Source organism: Mya arenaria, chromosome 10, assembly GCF_026914265.1.
Source record: "Mya arenaria isolate MELC-2E11 chromosome 10, ASM2691426v1".
In the NCBI taxonomy this organism is placed as follows: Eukaryota; Metazoa; Mollusca; class Bivalvia; order Myida; family Myidae; genus Mya; species Mya arenaria.
Genome location: NC_069131.1, coordinates 22,417,732 through 22,437,279, shown reverse-complemented (window position 1 = coordinate 22,437,279; position 19,548 = coordinate 22,417,732). Strand labels below are relative to the sequence as shown.

Below are 19,548 nucleotides of genomic sequence, written 5' to 3'. Positions count from 1 at the left end.
TTTAGGATCATAAAAGATGTACTTGATTTATAACACAAATGGATGAGCATATTAGGATAGACACTTATAGTATTTCTCTATCAAATTGAAACATGTTTTAATTTAGTTAATATAAAAGGCAACACTATAGTCTTCTTACTGAAGACTCAAAATCTTGCATATTGGCTTATATATAAGTATTCTTGGTAAGATAGCACAAATTCAGGGAAATGGTAATGCTTTGGAAAAACTTACATTATAAGCTTTAGGAGCAAAAATACATATACATGGAAGCTACAGTGATGAGACAATCAGTTCTTTGTACAATTTATTCAGAAAATAATGATGTAAGAGTAATAACACTTTTATCATTTAAAGACATATTTCCTCTTAAAATTACAACATTGTTTTTGGTTTAAAAGAAAAAGAAATATATAATTACAACATTCAATACTAACTGTTTGTGCATTAATGTTTAACTCTCGACAGTACAGAATTTCATTAAAAGACTCGTATAAAGCAATTATGTACACTCGTTATTCCAATGGTACCAACTTGGGCATTTCCGGATAGCTTTGTCATATCTGTTATATAAAGCCCAAGGTGTTCCAAATGTCATTTTACACTCTTTTTGTTCATAAACCTCAATCACTTTGTCCATGCTTCTTCTGTCTGTGTGATTTGAGACTCTCTTTCTGAGCAAACTTCTTTTCACAAAGGTCACAGCCATATGGTTTTTCGCCTGTGTGCTTTCTGACGTGGCGTAGAAGTTTCCAGTTGTCAGGAAAGATCATGTTGCAGTACAGACACACCTTCAGTTTTGGTAGCATGCCAGATTCCTGCAGCATTTGAAAGTCTGAAAATATATTAATTTCAGCATTAACAAAGTTCATTCAAAACAAATTGTCTGTTTTGCCTAAAAAGTCCCGTTGGTAAATACACGTTTGGAGAAACCCCAAACACCTTATAACTACAATTAGATTATGACCTACACTTACTACCAACGAGATCATCTATTGACCTCCAATCAATTGAATGCTTAATTGTTAAGTATTGCAGTTTTACAACTTAACAGACATGACGCAGAATTTGGTTAGCTGCATGCTGAAAACACTTTGAAATCTATGTCAGATACATATCATGTAAAATGTAAATGTGTAAGAAGGGCTGAGCGAGTTAAAGTTAACAACATGACTAACAAGCATGTTGTTAACTTTAAAACATGAAATAATTGATGATGTGCTCATCTATTTCAATAAACAATTACATCTGAAACAGTTTTCTCAAATCTTGTTCACAATATACTGCAGATCATAATTGTATCTATTAAACCTCAGGCCCCAATTTCTCAAAACTTCTTAAATCCCTTATAACAAGATTAAGCTTAGCTCACTATTTTTGTTTTTACACTTTTTGCGTAATATTTACCTCTTAAAGAGTTTCTAGACTTAAGATAAGAATTATCTTCATGATAATCATAATAAACCATTTATCATTTATCAAAATTCAATTTAAGTATGTATTCAGGCAAATTGAAATAAGTTACTTAAGCCTGTTAAGCTTAAGAAGTTTCGAGAAATTGGGGCCATAGCTGTAAAGATTTCAAAGCTAACAACAATGAAGTTTACAATGTTGTTGACTTAAACAAAGCTATGAACAATCTTTTCATGTTCAAGAGGAAGCCTTGCTATATCATTGGTGAACGTCGGTGCTTGGAAAATATATACACCACATGGATATTCTACAGTTAACATATCGTTTTACAAATCAATATTGTTGTTTTATATCAAGGGCAAACATATTTCTTTCTTAAAAGGGCTGTACTCTGTATGATGAAATAGCTAAAAAAAAGAGAAAATTGTCAAAAACTGACAAACTTGGTACCGATGAGTACAATGCATTGAAACTTACTAATTGAAGAACCACATAATTTACAATTAATTTATTTTTCGCCTTTTTTTGTGTTTTTCCATTAAAAAAGATTACTAGGTATGTTCAGAATTCATTCCTTGTACAACTCAGTTCTAATCTTCTAATTACAGCTATAACAACTATGAATATGGTGATGGTGTTGGTGGTGGTTGATTGATGACAATGATGACCATGATGACGATGCCCATGGTGATGGTGATGATGGTAATGATGACGATGGCGATGCTGATGCTGATGATTTATGATAATAACAACTAAAAAAGTGTTGTATACTATAGTTGAATAGCCAGCTTACAGGTACACCTGAAAAAAGAGGTACTAGTATCCACTTTTGAGACAGACTGCAACTTCAACGTGTCCACGATCAGGTACATAGTTATGGCGTTTTGTAACCTCTTTATTGAACTTTTGAATGAAGGATATGTTTAATGCATTAAATGCAGGCATGATATATTTTACACGACAAGTAAGGAGAAACACTCTTTGAAAGCTCCAAAAGTTTATTCATTGTTAGATTAAACATAAAGTAAAATTGGAATGGTATAAAAACGCTAATGATGCTGTAAACTCTTCATATGATCATTATAAACCGCAAATACTGACTTTTGAAATAAAGCAACTTCAAAGCAAAGTATAACAGATTCATTGACAATAAGCCCTGGTTATAATTAAACTGCACACCCAGTAAGAGATATTGAAAACTGTGTTTCAATACATAACCTTCTATAAGATATTTGTGTCCAGTCGAACCCCGTAGGCTTGAACTCCCAGGGACCCGCGAAAATAACTTGAGCCTCGGAAAATTTGAGCTAAGCGGGAATGCTCTCCTTCAGTAGAAAAAATTGGTCCTTAACATCCAGTTCGAGCCATCGAGCCAAGCAAGTTCAAATCAACGGGGTTCGACAGTAATTTGTATTATTGAATCATGTTCAAAGTAATATTGAATAATGACTTAAAACATGCTTAAATAGTACTGAAGATAACTGAAATGACTGTATTTAAAAACATGGTTTGAGTCCTCTTGCATCAGGCTAATTGAAAGCAACATTGACTGTCTGTCACCAATGTTGAACATAGGACCAAATGATTATAGACAGTCTTCCACATAATATCTTCGGAGTTTTAAAGCTGCACTCTCACAGATTTACTGTTTTGACAACTTTTTATTTTTTTGTCTTGGAATGAGCAAATTTTTGCGTAAATATCTGCAAACTACTGATATAAGACTGCTGACAAAAGCAGATCGCAGATCGCAATAGCGATATATTAGTGACATTTGCAAGAAATCTTTAAAATAATCTTGACAAAGTTTATTAGGAAAAAAAATCCATAATTTCTGGGATGTTACCCTAAACAAAAAATAATAATTTTAGGCCTTACTTTTTCTAGCAGATCAATCAATGAAAAAAGTATACCAGTAATTAAATTCAAACAATTACAACATTAACATTTATAAATCATGAAGCTTCAAAATTGTCACATTTGTCTCAACTTGAGTCTCACTCTTCATAATATTATTATGATGCTATTGTCAGCCTTATATTATTGGTCACATGATAATGCTATGCTGGGCATACATGTGGGTCCTCAAACCATCCTTCTGAGTAAACGACTTGAGGCAAACATCACATTTGAACGGCTTCTCCCCTGTATGTTGTCTTATGTGCCTGTCCAGTTTCCAGCTGTCCGGAAATGTCCATGGACAGTAGGGACAGCTCTTCAGCTTGGACGGTGACTTGATAACTGGAAACATAAGATACAATGCATTAGTTGTTTTATCCACATTGAATTAATGTCCTTATCATAACTGACATACTGTGTCATTTGCGTAACTAAACGCTGTGATACTAAAATGGTCACATGTAACAGTTACAACAATGGTAATTTGATTTATAAGGAGTACACAAGGGGATGACATCGATTGTCCGCCTTTCTCAATCGATCAATGGACATAACTTGGTATTTATTTTTTGTTATTTTTGTCTTGCAACACCGACAAGAGTGTGCTGACATCATGAACATGTGTATGAAAGCTTGTTCACATTGCGATCATGTCTTTGCCAGGGTGGTGACATTGTGAACATACCCACGAAATGCCATTACAATAGTGTGAACAGTTTCTTAGATATGACCATCACATCACCAATGACCCCAAACAAGGCAAGTGCAGACAACGATGCCAACACAGGCTAAATCTCGATTGTTTTTCTTCAAAAAGCAAATGAGCAAAATCTACGGGTTTTTTCATGATAACCATGATAACAACACATTTAACAAAATCAGTCTTTATTCATGTTACACTTAGCAAGGCAATAAAAACACTTATCAATATGCAACAGCAACTTAATTCATTAATTAAATTGTAAAACTTTCAATTTTAGCATTTTGACATTTCACATAAATGCATCCTTTCTCCTTAAACAGATTGACAGACACATTTTTTACAGTTTTATAGTTGTACACTATGTCTCTGACAATTTCATGAACATGGCAGGTTAGGCGTCATACAACATTGTCCCTTACAATTTCATGAACATGGCAGTTTGGCGTCATCCTACATTGTACCTGACATATTCATGAACATGGCAGGTTTGGCATCATCCTACATTGTCTCTGAAATATTCATGAAAATGGCAGGTTTGGCTTCATCCTACATTGTCTCTGACATATTCATGAACATGGCAGGTTTGGCATCATCCTACATTGTCTCTGACATATTCATGAACATGGCAAGTTTGGCTTCATCCTATATTGTCTCTGACATATTCATGAACATGGCAGGTTTGGCATCATCCTACATTGTCTCTGACATATTCATATACATAACAGGTTTGGCATCATCCTACATTTTTGCTTATAAATTCACAATCACAGCTACATTTTTCCTGAAATATTCACAGTCACAGTGATGTTTGACATCACAATACATTTTTTCTGACATATTCATAACTTCAGAGTGTTAGGAGCCTTCTACAATGTAACCGAAAAATGCTTGACTAAAGCCACGTTTTGCGTCATCCTACATTGTCCCTGATATATGTACCAGAACAGCGATGTTTGGCGTATTCCTACATAGCATTTGACATAATTATGCACGACAACAGCCATTAACCAGTCATATTTGGCTTCGTCCTACTGGGTCTCTGACAAATGCACCACCATGTGTGATTGAAGATGTCTCTTTTGGCGGAAAGATTTCTGGCAGAAGGTGCAAGCAAATGGTTTCTCGCCCGTGTGTATTCTCAAATGTTGTTCCAACTTCCACTTGTCGCGACCAAAACACTTTCCACAGTATGCGCAAACAGCCGTGAAGATTGGATGGTAACCTGAAAGCAGAGGCAATAAACCATTAAGGGAACAAAGACAAGGTCATATCAACTTTGATGGTAATCTGATGCAGAGGCAAAAGCACGCTTAGGAACAGTATCATGGTCATATTGACTTTGATGGCAACCTGAAGTAGAACGTTTTAGGGAATGAGGTCAAAGTCATATCGACTTTGAGGATTGTCGGTAGCAAGATGAACATTATACAAAACAAACTTCAGTTATAATCCATACCAGAATTAAGGTATTCAACCCATATCACCAAACTGTGCTTACTGGTAATTCACTTTAAATCTGCACTCTCACAGATTGACAGTTTTGAGATATTTTTTCGTCTCAGGTTCAGCTGATTTTAGTATCAATTCAATCATAAAAGATAACTCACAATAGCACAGATCGCAATTTCAGTTTTCTTATAGTGTTAGTGATGCTTCTAACCATACTATTTCAATTTTCAAATGTAAATATGAAAAACTGCGATCTGACCTTTAAATGCCATATATTTTTAATTTTATTATTTATTTTATAAAGGTCATTTACAGTGAAGGATGATAAATTCAGAATTAACTAAAATCGCATAACTAGTGTTATGCCCAGCATTTTGATCAGCACTAAAATAGTCTAAACATCCATATTTCCACTTATTCGTTAAAAGTGTGGATTGTAACCATAAGAAAATGAAGCAGTATGGATCAACTCTGCTTGCATGAAAGCATTTCCCTAATATTGTGTTGTTTTAGAATTCATTCAAGTATGAACATGTCAGACCTGCTTGGTATGGTTGTGTGTTTTTTCATCGAAAAAGGTGATGGTTGTGTGTTTTTTCATCAAAAAAGGTGATTGTAACTCAACAATGGTTGGAGCCAGAGTTATGGCCCTTATCACAAATTTTCATATAGTTGCTGTGAACATTGGTTTTTCTTTTTGGAATAACCTGATCCATTTATTCTTTAAAACCACATATAAACACTTCATATAAACATAAAATAAAGTATAAAACAGTTACATGGACCAATCATGTATCCGATCATGTCAAAAAGCAATGAGAATAACCATCCTAAAAACTCAATTTTTAATGAAACATAAAGCCCTGTTAACATGTGTATATTTTAAATGGTTTTCTTTAATAATACATGTGTGGTCAATTTAACATTTTTATATACAGACAGCCACGCGGATAACATAACCAAGCCTAACAAAACGCCTCAACCATAATTTTGAACTTTTGACAAGCTTAAGTAATGAGAAAATATCTTACAGGTCAATAAAAAGACTGTCGTTTGATTCATTAGACAATAAGCACTAACACAAAGACAGTCTTACAGTTTAATGTAAACCATACAACCAAATGTGTCCTTCAAGTATTACACTTATTTTATTGTCATTGCGTGGCTAGCTCGTGCCCTATAAAGTGGACTTTTATGCCATGTTTCTTCAGCATCTTTCAGTTGAAAACTTCTCTCACAGAAGGTGTCAAAGTTTTACAAGTTTACAGTGACTGCCCAAAATTAACTATTTGACTATATGATGTTTCAGTGTCTCTTTTCTCCCAGAAATTGCAGTTGTTTGAGGTCCAGATAATTAACTATAACTGTGAGCTTCACCATCACTTCCCCATAACATCGAATCTATAAGATACTTCAGTAATCTTTCAGTCGAAAGCTCTTCTTACAGAAACTGCAGTTGTAGGCTGTCTGAGTATAACAATTTCACCATCACTGCCCCAAAATGTTGGACTTTGCTAAATGGTACTCAGTGACTCCTCAGTCCAAAGCTCTTCTTACAGAAACTGCAGTTGTAGGAGGTCTGAGTATAACAAAATCACCATCACTGCCCCAGAACGTGGGACTTGGCTATATGGTATTTCAGCGACTCCTTCCGCTGGAAGCTTTTCTCACAGTAGCTACATTTGAACGGTCGTTCTCCTGTATGTATGATAACATGCTGATCTAGCTTCCACTTGGAGGGAAACGCCTTCGAGCAGTAGGGGCACACCCGCTGCTTCTGTTTCCAGTCCTCTTCAAACATCAGATCTGAAATATATGTAAATAAATAGGTTAAACTGGAATAAATTGTCACAGAAATTGATAGTCATGCCAACGAAAAATATATATTTTTATAAATATAATGTAAGAATATCAACACTATTTATATGGTTACTTGACTGCAATCAAAAAGTGTAAACACACTGCGTTCTAGCAAATCTAGCAAACAAAGTAACAACTTTAAAATACAAATTAATTCCTGAACTTTTCTTATGTAATGAAGATGTTTTCTATTTCATTGAGTTATTTAGTTGAATAAATACACCAGTGTTAAATATGTAAGATGAACCACTTACAATAAAAGAGTCTCTGGATCATATTTAGTTTTTTTATCTCACAGTTTCTTTTTTAAGCAAGTTTACTTTGAATGTGTTTCATCAAGCATAATGTTGACGCAAGTGATGTTTGTATTGATCAAATAACAAGGAACATTGAAGTTCTACAGTATCAAAAAAATATTTATATCATTAACAAAGCCAGTTTTCAGCAAGTTTTAAGTGCAGCAGCCAACAATTAAATAAAACCCCTTTTTGAAGCCACAAGGCTAAGCGCTAACAGTCTCACACAAAGTGCAAACAACACAGAATGTCCACACATACATTATCAAACCCGTTGGCTCGCACTCACTTGGCTCAATTTCCTTGTTGTCTCACACTAGATTTAAAGGACCATTTTTTTTCCACGGAATGTAAGCATTCTGGCTTGGCTAGCATTTCCTTAGGCTCATGGTATTTGGGCTGGTCACTAGGAGAACGAGCCAACGGGGTTCGGCTGTACATCTTCGAGTCTGCGACAGCCTGCGAACGGTCAGGGTAACATATTTCTTTTTTTTCTAAGATGACTGTTTCACCGTTAAATATGTGTTCATGCTCACTTACTGCATTAGGGACCATAATATATATATATATATGTGTTTCTAGATGAACCACAAACACCATCCTATCAGTTTTAAATTTCAACATCGGCTGGTATGAACGACATAACCTAGAGAGCACTGGACTGTTATGCAAATACAGACCCCAGATTTACATTAATATTGGAATCAATAAATTTGAAAGGGCTTCGTAAAAAGATAAGGGAGGAGGTGGGGATATAAATCTAGCAATTAATCTATGGTCGCCTATTACATTTTACAGTTAAACTGACATCTTTGTTAAATGCTACATTTTCATATACCGGGTATAACCGGGAACAAGCAAAGAAACCTAAAATGAAATCAAGATAATGTTCAGATGCACTATGGGTCAAGGCCAAACACTTAGAGAGAGATATGCAACGTCATAAGGCGATAAATAATTTTCTCAAATATCAACATATCATTCTTTAAAATGAATATTGAGATAAGTCAGAAATCACTTGAGGGTTGAACTGGTCTATGATCCCTCAACCTCAAGTTTGTGGCAATATCATTGTAATAATTTGCATCATATAGTTAAAGCTTGTTTTCGATTTTGTCATAGCAACACTACGTTTTTAATCTTTTGTTGACAATGAGCCTGAATTGTTCAGAACTTGTTAACGTCATCGCTTTCAACTTTCAAATCATAACTGCTATGGAAGCTCATTGGATACTCTCCTGATCTGCAGTGTTCCTAACAAGATCTGAGACAACTTGTTCAGCTGTCACTTGTTTTATAAATTAATTATATGCGCACATCATCAAATATATTACATTTAAAGGTTAACAAAAATGTTGTTCATCATAATTATTGTTAATTTCATCATATTGTTAAGTTTAACAAAGTTCTGAACAATCGACCCAATATATGTTACATTAGTCTGATGTTCTTTGTCCATGAAGTTGCATAAGGCAATAAATAATATAGCGTCACGTGACTAATGCTACACCAGTTATTATTGAAATAGTAAACATGTTTACAAAGTTCCACACTAATATATAAAAAAATTATGCATGACAACAACCCCAACACTTAATGGCTATGGCAACAACTTGCCGACTTAGTGCAAGATGGCAGTAACTCAATACAGAGACTAAAGGTGTTGCAACAGTCTTGCACTTAGCTCTCAAACTGTAGAACATCATTGCCTCTTCAGGAGTCCAAATAATAATAACAACATCACAAGGCTTAGTTATGTAATTATTAACAATTCAAGACATAAAATATTGTTTTTTCACAATTGCATACAATTACACATAAAACTTGTTCATTTTTAAGTAGGACCAGTCCAACTGTGAGTGATTGTCAGTTTAACATGCATTATCAGTTTAAATTGTCTCTGACAAATGCACCACCATGTGTGAAAGAAGGTGCCGCTTTTGTCGGAAAGCTTTCCAGCAGACGGAGCAAACGAATGGTTTCTCGCCAGTGTGTGTTCTCAAATGCTGTTCCAATTTCCACTTGTTGCGCCCAAAACACTTTCCACAATGTTGACAGGTTGCTGTGAAGTCGGCAAAATCTGAAAACAGGAATTGTAGCATTGTTAATGTAATGGCAAAATCATAATCAGGGAAGCTGTATAATAAAATCAGGGGTTCTAGCAGGTAATAATTGTCAATCCTGAACAATTAAGCCGGGAGTTGGGGTATGTGGCGGCCAAGCCCTCGCAAGGTCAAGGGCAGGGTCTTAGGGTCTAATTGCAACTTTTACATGCATAGGGGATCTTGTTCGCAGGCATTAAGATCAAAGTTTATTACAGGCAATCACCAAGACACACTGTAGGCAACCAACACACACCAAATAATGTTAACTGTATGAACAAGAATATTTTTTCGTCCATGGTACCATAGGACGAAGCTTAACAATGTTTGTAATGGACCAAACATTCAACTCCGAGACGTGCTGATACTTCCTTTAAATTTTATTCTTTTTTGCAACAGCTCTTAGAATACTGCATTCATGAAGTAAATGTTTGAAGGTGTTATCAACAAAAAATTAATGATACTAGACTGGGCTGCATATATTATATAAGTTATACTGATATTTTATTTGATTCTAATTAAACAGGCTGAAATACAACAAAAAAGATTCAGCATTTTATTTTACACATCAAAACGGAGAAAATTAATACAACCAAATTGCTTCAGCTTTAATAGTGTGCTATTTATATGATAACAAGATGTAGCACTGCATAAAAAAACTCATTTACCTACAAATGTGCGCATTTAAATGTCCAGAAACAAAACCTTTGCCCATTTTAACATGTTGCTTTAGCAGAAAAAATAACAACATGATAATCATGTGCAGTATTTTTTATTGACAATATCCATTTAGAGATGATGTACAAATAACGGTACACATATGTATAAAATAATCAAATCAAAAGTACACTTCTATTTTAAAATGGTAAAACTCGCATGTCCATGAGTAATTAATGTTTTTATAAATCATCTGCGATTAAATTATAGTCAAAAGCTCATTTGAAATATAATATTAACTTTGTTTTCAATAACCACCTAAAACTAAGAGCATTATACATTTTGCTTGACAACTATATCATGAGTTATCAGAGTATATTGCCCATTTACAAGTGTTTTTTTATCGAAGTCTGTCAGACATTGTCCCTTGGACCACTTTATCAGAGTATAAGAGAACTCCGTTGGCTCAAACTGATCGCTTGGCTTGAATTCATTGTTGGCTGGAGGTAAAGAACCGATTTCTTTATAATGAAGGTAAGAACGCTTATACTGAAGCATGCTTGGCTAAAAAATCCGAGGCTCGAGGTATTTTTCTCCGGTCCCTGGGATCCCAGTCTCAACTGAATATCATTATTTATCATGAAGGTTTTATCAGAGATAATTGTTCATTGTCAAGTGTTTTTTTTTAGAGTCAGTCTTACATAGTCACATGTTTAAATCAAACGATTGTATACTGGCAAGTGTTTTCATATCAGATTCGATCTTCAGTTGTTTTGATCACTGTCAGGAGGTTTGATGGTTCACACAGCCAGATTCAGGTGCACAACCATGTGGGAGTTCATCTGTGATTTCTGTGTGAATCGTCTACCACACTTGGTACACTCGTACGGCTTGTCCCCCCGATGTAGTCTCATATGGACCTACAATGACACATGAAAAGTAATTCATTCAATTCTTCAAAACACGCATTAAATGGCTTTGAAATGTTTCTTAAAATAAAATGCTTAAACTGTAACAACAAATAGGTGGTGACTTAATCTTGATTAGACTTCATTGTTACCCACACTTCACATCCAAAGTTAAATCTTCATGATTCTACAGTAGCGACTATTAAAGTAGTACTCAACTAGGTATATGTCATATTTGTATTTTCCTTAATAACTTGAAATTGGCTACTTACAGGCAAACATTGTTATTCTGGTTTTCTGCTTTGATACCATAACTAAAATCAGTTCTAAATAATACTGTAGCATTTCAGAAATTGACAATGTGCAATGACATACTGGATTCTATCTTCTTTTTACAGAAATATGTGTACCTGTAAGCCCCATGAACTAGTCAGCTCCTTGAAGCAGACGCTACACGTGTACGATCTACTGCCAGCATTCCCGCCAGAATTCTGCCCTCTTGGGGACTTGGACATTGGAGCGTAGAACTGTTGAGTGCTACCTTAAAATACAAGAAGTGATGGTTTATAACGATATATATGCATCAGCACTGATAGAGTTTAGTTTGCTGTACCTTAACACTAACAAAGTAGTTTCAGCAGATTCTTTCATGTTATGTCGAAAAATATGAACTTAAGAATGATTACAGGATATTATTAAAACGTTATAACTTATTACTTACCGCATCACAGTTTCATTTTACTGTATGCTGTAACAGAACTGGAGCTATGAAATTGCTCTTCTATCAATTTTACTAGCATACGGAAAATACTAAGGACAATGTTAATCCATTGAGACAAATACCCATAAGTATCACAATTCAATGATTGTTAAAGTACTGACAAAATAAAATTACTTTTATCTTAGCTGACTGGTCAAACTTTTTGTTTTAAAGTATAATCACTGTATAATGTGAAATTAGAAAACAACATTAAATCTAGAAAAGCGGTGAATTTTCAGAAAATTTCGCATAACAAAGTTGTGAATTTCACAACCAAAATATGCAAAACCAAAAGTACCAGGTACAGTGTTTAATTATAAAATCAGTAGAAAAGACATCAGAAAAATTTCATTGATCCGACTACATGTATGTTACCCTCATTTATACGACGGGCAATCGTAAATGAAAAGAATGAATACAAAGAATGTTTGTTTCTTTATTTAACTACATCTAAATTCAGTCCAAACATCTTAAAGCCATAAAAAAACACATGCAAGTTCTTTTATCTGGTCTTGTAACAGGTGACACAAGAAAAACATCAGTTCCTTACAAAGCAAAAACATATAATTTATACATCTTCATTCATCAATGAAAAGCCAATAAAAAGCTAATATTAAACATAATCTACGTGTCTTTAAATAGCACCTTGGTTACGGTTGAGGCTGCTTGACCTGTCCCTTTGGTTTCCATATCAAAAATATTCAACCTCTTTAGTCCCATATGATTGTCAACTTTGGTTATGTGCCTTAAAGCTAGTGGCAGATCAAGGCCACCATAGAAATTCCCTAGACGCCAAAACACACTGATATAAACATTCATTACTGCTTCAACACATTTACTAGTCATGTGATATTTCGTTATACATGTATGGCTGAACAAACAAATGCAAGTGGACTTGGAGTCGATTTTGCTTACAAAGTAGGTGTTCGTAATCCAATTTATAAATCATATCAATTGTCAGGATGGTGTCATATTCGAGCATAAGAACTACAGCACAGATATTTCAGACATCACCCAACAGGGTATCTTCTCCTTGCAGCTCCATATGAGGTCACACATACATGTACATTCGATTTTCAGGCGAAGAATTAAATGTTTTACCATTGAATTGAGCAAGTCAGTTTTCGTTAATTATTCATATAAATTTCTTTTGACATATTTTCCACTGCGCACACTATTAATTCATTAGGATAACACATCCTCATAAGCATTAAACATCCTTTTTCCAGCTGTACTGTTTAAAAACATATATATAATGGTAATAATAACTATGTAATCTTTGAGGCTCCTCATGCCAGGCGTCTTTGTATCAGAAAGCCAAATATGTGTTGGATATATTTCACAACACAACTAATTAGCAAGGACTTCATGTCAGTCAAACAACTTGTTTAGGTGAACAGTATCTTACAAACAAAAAATGTGTAAATCAAATAAAAATGTTTTCCATCTAAGACAGCAATGATCCATGTAGTTACATTTTCGAACAGTTCCATTTCACCACACCAGTCAAACCACTTTTTAAGGTGAACGGTAAAGTAGCCATTTTAAAAGTTAACATTTTCTAATGCATCCATTCTCCACACCAGACCAACTTCTTTTTAAGGCGCATTGTAAAGTGGCCCTTATAAAAGGCAACATTTTCTAACATATCCATTCTCCACATCAGACCAACTTCTTTTTAAGGCGCATTGTAAAGAAGCCCTTATAAAAGGCAACATTTTCTAACATATCCATTCTACACACTGGTCCAAATTCTTGTAATGACAGACTGTAAGTAGCCCTAATAAAAGGTAGCATTTTCCTACACATCCAATCCTCACACTGGTTCAACTTCTTGTTAAGGTGGACGGTAATGTAACCCGTTTAAAAGGTAACATTTTTATAACACATCTGTTCTACACACCAATCCTTAAGATGTAAAGTAATGCTTTCAATAGGTAATGTTTGCTAACAAAAACATTCCTCAGGTGGATGGCTGAGTAATGCTTAGGTAATGTTATCTAACAGTTTTTCTACATGTCAGACCAACTTCATCAGGCGTAAAGTAAAGCTTTTAATAGGTTATGTTTTCTAACACAATTGTTCTACCCATCAGACCAACTATTTAAGGTGGACAGCAAAGTGGCCCTTGAGGTTACATTTCCTGGCGAACCCCTTCCCGCACACGTGGCAAACATGGGGCTTTTCATCTGTGTGCGTCCTCGTGTGGTCACGGAGGTGATTCCTACTCTGACATATACGGCCGCAAAACAGGCATACCCATTTTGCAGGCTTTCCTCTGACAAACGAGTCTGAAAAAAAAATAAAAAAATTGTCAAATAAAGGTTCTAATAAGTTTATAAACAACAATGCTTCAACTTAACAGTTACTTAAATACAATCTTATCTTCACAATTACGTTATCATTGTTTTGACAAAGGGTTGCTTTGCACAATCATGCGGTATGTGGTTCGAAATGGTTGACTGATAAGCCAACTGTCATGCTTTCATTCGAAGTGTTCAATCAGAAATCAATATAGTTCTACTATTTATTTCTACACATGGTTAACATGCACAATCTACATAAATAAGATACAGGCAAAAGGTGTTCAAAACTTCCATCAAATGTTTTATTTATTTATATTCATTTTCCAATGGGTACAATACGGCCATTTACTCCTTTTAACCTTAGTGGTATTTAAAGACAAAAATGCAAGAATAATTTCAAATAACACGACACATTTATTGTTGCTATAATAAAGAGTTCTTATAACTTGAAACATGTATTTTGACATTCACTATTTTTCTTTTTGGATGACTTAAAATATGTTGTTGTCAAATCATTGATTGTAAAACAGGCCTACCTGATTTGTCAACTTTTTGACTGTATTGGTAATTCATTTACCACTCTCAAAGTATTGTCGGAAGGAAAATATAGTTTAACATCTGCCTTTCAAGACTTTCAAGAACTCTTTTTTTTAAACATCTACATTTTTCATGGCATTTTGTTTAAATGAAGCATTGAGAACTTACTGAATATGTATGATATTTCTATTTTAACACTTAACATTTTCAAAAGTGTTATTAGTTTAAACTAAGCACTGGTATTTGCACATAAAGGAAGTGGATGATTGCTGATACCTATATGGAAGTCATCATTCAACATTTTCATAAAGACATTATAAGCAGCACCAGATACGTCAAATTGTTCAAAATCAGATAACCGACAAATATGGTCAACATATTCAACAATAGTCAAGCCCAGTATGTTGTATTGTTAACACTTAACTACATAACGTCAAGTTTGTTTAATGTCCTTTAGTAAACAGGGCCAGTATTCAATAGTGATCATATCCTAATCCTTAGACATGACTCAGAGGTTCCATTCAGCTTATTGGTCAGCTAAATATACAGGCCAATCAAAACACTTAGTTTCAAAACTTAATTTTAAGTTAAATCCCTTATTAAAAATGGCCCTAGATCTTACACAGGACAAAAAACACACACAATTAAAACAAGTCTTGAAGTTGCTTGACCATATGGTCAAATACACTTTTATGACAACAGGTCAAAAACAATCCTGTTTCAGCTTTTACAGATGCACGACCATATGCGCTTTCAAGTTGGACTTCTTCGCGAACCGTTTTCCACATTGCGTACACTGGAATGGCTTTTCTCCCGTGTGTGTTCTGATGTGGTCGTTCAGAGATCCTTTGTTATGGCAGTAGCGGCCGCAATATGAGCAGGTAAACTTTAACAGGTTTTGGTCTGAAAAAATAAAGAATACGTCATTGATGTTATGGTTTTAGTGTTATATTTGTTGAGTATGGTAAGGTTTACAAAACAGCTCTGTAGGTATCTTTAACATAACAAAGACTATATCATTCAATTAGTCCCCAAGGCGAATTCAACCACTGTAGGTGACTATATTTTAACGGCGCAGTTAAATAGCTAAGAAGACCTAAACAATTCAAGAAATACGTAAATACCACTGCAGGAAGTAAAACTCAACACAATTAACGCATAGAAAAAGAGATCTATGATTCTAATTTTATTTTAAAAAATGCACTTTAAATGTGTCAAATCAATATGTAATTGCTACGTTATGTTTTGACTAAGATTGTCATGACAATGTGTGTTGAAAATTTAGTGTAACACATTGAAATTAAATCCCCATTCATCCATCCATCTATTTAAAAAATTAAAAATAAATAAAACAAATATACCAGATATTTAACCATGATATGACTATGATGCAACCTAGAAAAACATTTTAAATAGGCATTTAACCGACACCATATATTTTGTAGAAGATCAACAATAAAATTAACATCCATAAAAAATAAAATTAACATCCATAAAAATTAACACAATGATAAAACACCATGTTCAGATGACTGATATTTTGTTACAAAGAAACTGTAACTTACAAGTTCATACATAGTATGTAAGTATTCAATATCACTGCATGATCAATATAATTCACACATCGATAAATCAAGTGCTCATTCTGTAAGAATTATATATTTTAATTATTATTTAACATTTTGCCAGATCCTCAAGTAAGTTAAGTCGTCAACCTTAATAATGGCAAACTGATTTTTGAAATGTAAACATGCATTAATTGTTGTACTTGTTAATTTTTATGGGTATGAAACTGACGGAAATGTGTATAGATAAATAATCATGCAAAAGCATGCCTGGTGATGTTCCTAGCCGAGAACCAACATTACAGATCTTGAACCCGAGCTCATTATTAGTTATATGCCTGTTGGAAACCAAACAGTGCTAGGTCTTTAGGTTCTTAGCAATAATAGTTGGTATGAGTCATTGTAAGTACCAATGATGCTCAAGGTCTTTTAGCAAAAATAAATGTTATGAGTCATTGTATGGGACTTCATGTTGCTCTTCTTTGCAAACCCTTTCCCGCAGATCGAGCATTTGAACGGCTTCTCGCCCGTGTGGGTTCGGATGTGGGCACCAAGGTTGAAGTTATCTCGGCAGTAAAGGCCGCAGATGCCACATGTGTATTTCAAATGCAAAGTTGAAGAGGTCATGGTGACATCAAATGAGGATGATGAAGGGTCTGACCCAGGATTGGAGGCAAAATCTGGAACAAGAAATAAGTGTTGATTTCTTGGCAATTACAAATAAACAGACTCGTTCTATTAATGTTTTATAATTATACTGTCAAAACTTGTTCGCTCGATATCTCTTGGCTAGATATCCTCCTTGTCAAATCTCAAATTCTGAGTGATCTAGAGAAGGACATGGTACAACCGGGGAGGAAATCTAGATCGGCAACCCGAAAGGTTTCTGCCTTAGAAACTTGCGTAAAATAAATTCATACCATATTTTCATAGTATCGAATGCATCATATTGTGAACTGTACGATGTGTGTACAGTATTAACTATGTCCACTATAAACTCTCCCGATGAGGATTTAATCACCCTGCAGCATAAACAAAACTATCTTTTTAGAAGCCCTTTTGAGGGTTATCTAGACTTCAATTTGAAACAAACTGGAGGTCAAAACAAACTAAAATCAAATTGAGTAACAACCAAAGAAACTGGTCAACTTCTATTAATCAATTTGGAAACAAAACAAAAACAAAAACTATTTTCTTTTCTTCTTTTTTTTTGATCCCTGGAATTATAAGGTTCCACAGAAATTTAAGAATCTGCAATCAAATCAAATCACACCCCTGATTGTGATTTATAATTCATTTTAGCTGTTGAAATGGGCACTTTTAACATGATTCTTGAGGTTCTGGGCTGTTTTATAAGTCTTTTCACAAATGTCACATATGTACGGCCTTTCCCCTGTGTGCTTGCGTCGGTGTAACTGAAGTTTCCAATTATCCGGGCAAATGTAGTGGCACACCTCACACATGTACCTCTTCTTTCCCTCAATGTACGTGACTGAAAGATAAGAAATATAAGATGTGAACAAAAATGTGAACAACAGACTCAATATCATTCAATATTTCTGTAATAAACAGTCATCAAAATCAGTCTTTTGGATGAACAAGCCCAAAATCATATACTAGTCTGCTTGGCATTACATTTTTTAACAAGCCCTGAACCCAGAAACACAGAATTTGAGCAAGCCCGGAAAGCATTTTACCAGTGCACGGGCTCGCGGGCTTATGCTAATTTCAACCACTGAACAAACAGATTTGCGATCACTCTTGGATATTTCTCTAATAAGTTATAACTATGTATAACTCACGTTCATTTATTTATTTAAAAATCTAAGGTGACTACATTATTACATCATTTAGAATGCAAAAAACAAACGGTTAATGATAAAATAAGTTTTACCTAATAAAAACATTGACTTACGAACATCTCAGTTTCCCACAGTCACATTTATTGCTTTTTATATACCGATGATTATATTCCTTACATAAAAAATTACAAAATGACCAACAAACATACGAATAAACAAATGTTAATACATGAAAACAAACACAAATAACAAGTACATATTTAGGAGTCATTGTTGACCAAGGCAAATAATGTCCATTGATATTAATCTTAAACCATTCTAACATCTTTAATCACGTTCACATTTGGTATAACGTCCATTATGAAACTTTCATTCACATTAATGTTTGTAACACAACACATTCATTCATTCAAAAACCATAATCCCAATATTTCGTTATAGATCTTTCCACATTTAGTGTATGATCCATTCCATCACTTTCAAGTAATTTAAAACATAATCCATTCCCAAACCATATCACCAACTCATTCACAAAAAAAGTACACCTCTGAAATTCCTGGCATATTCTAGGGCATATTCTAGGGTATACCTAGCTGTGTAAGTTTCTTCATCACTCCTATCATTGTTGAGGCTCTTTTCACTTACAGGACATTTAAACAGCTGATCCCACCTGAACTGTACCCACTCATTATTACTGAACTTCAGACCTACAACAATATTAAGGATACTGCTACACACAGTAATTGACAAGCACCGAGCCCTTGATAAATGGGCCCTAGAAACAGTGAAAATTTCCAGTCAGGGCAGACCTTGGTCTTTAAAAAGGCACCACACACATACGATGGACAATGGAGGTATCCAATAATCTTAATCAAATGGGTAAAAATACACAGTGATTTCCTTGGCAATCCCAGAGCCCCTGATGCATGGGAGTCCCACACACATTTGGCATCATTCTGTTATGTTGAATAGGATCCAGTCATGACCTTTAATAAGAGACACACACACTTGCAATCAGACGTTCTAAACATCTGATAATTGTCAATCCTGAAAATCAGGCAGGGGCTGTTTGAGCATTCATGCCAAAAGCAGAGTAAAGCAGCTTATACCCGTCTTGAAATTGTTTCCAAAGTCTTCTATATATTCCAAGCTATTTCCTACTGTTTATAATGCAAATGTCCGTGCAAAAAACAACTTTACACTGAGTTTGAAGATAAAAGCTTTCAATTCTGATTTCAGGATTATTCCTGAATTTAAGCACCCCTGGTAAATAAGCCCCACCTCCTTCAGT

General features: G+C 34.5%; 1 protein-coding gene across 1 annotated transcript; it reads right to left on the bottom strand.

Annotated features, from left to right (window-relative positions):
- Window positions 1-623: 623 nt before the first annotated feature.
- On the bottom strand, window positions 624-18,880 carry LOC128204461 (zinc finger protein 226-like). Its single transcript, XM_052905876.1, has 13 exons — window positions 18,847-18,880; window positions 17,774-17,947; window positions 16,946-17,135; window positions 15,778-15,793; window positions 14,200-14,338; window positions 11,698-11,828; window positions 11,184-11,299; window positions 9,594-9,700; window positions 7,069-7,270; window positions 5,048-5,237; window positions 4,518-4,524; window positions 3,505-3,654; window positions 624-835 (listed from the first exon to the last, which is right to left on the bottom strand). The coding sequence occupies exons 1-13, from the start codon at window positions 18,878-18,880 to the stop codon at window positions 624-626; spliced, it is 1,668 nt and encodes a 555-aa protein (XP_052761836.1).
- Window positions 18,881-19,548: the final 668 nt, after the last annotated feature.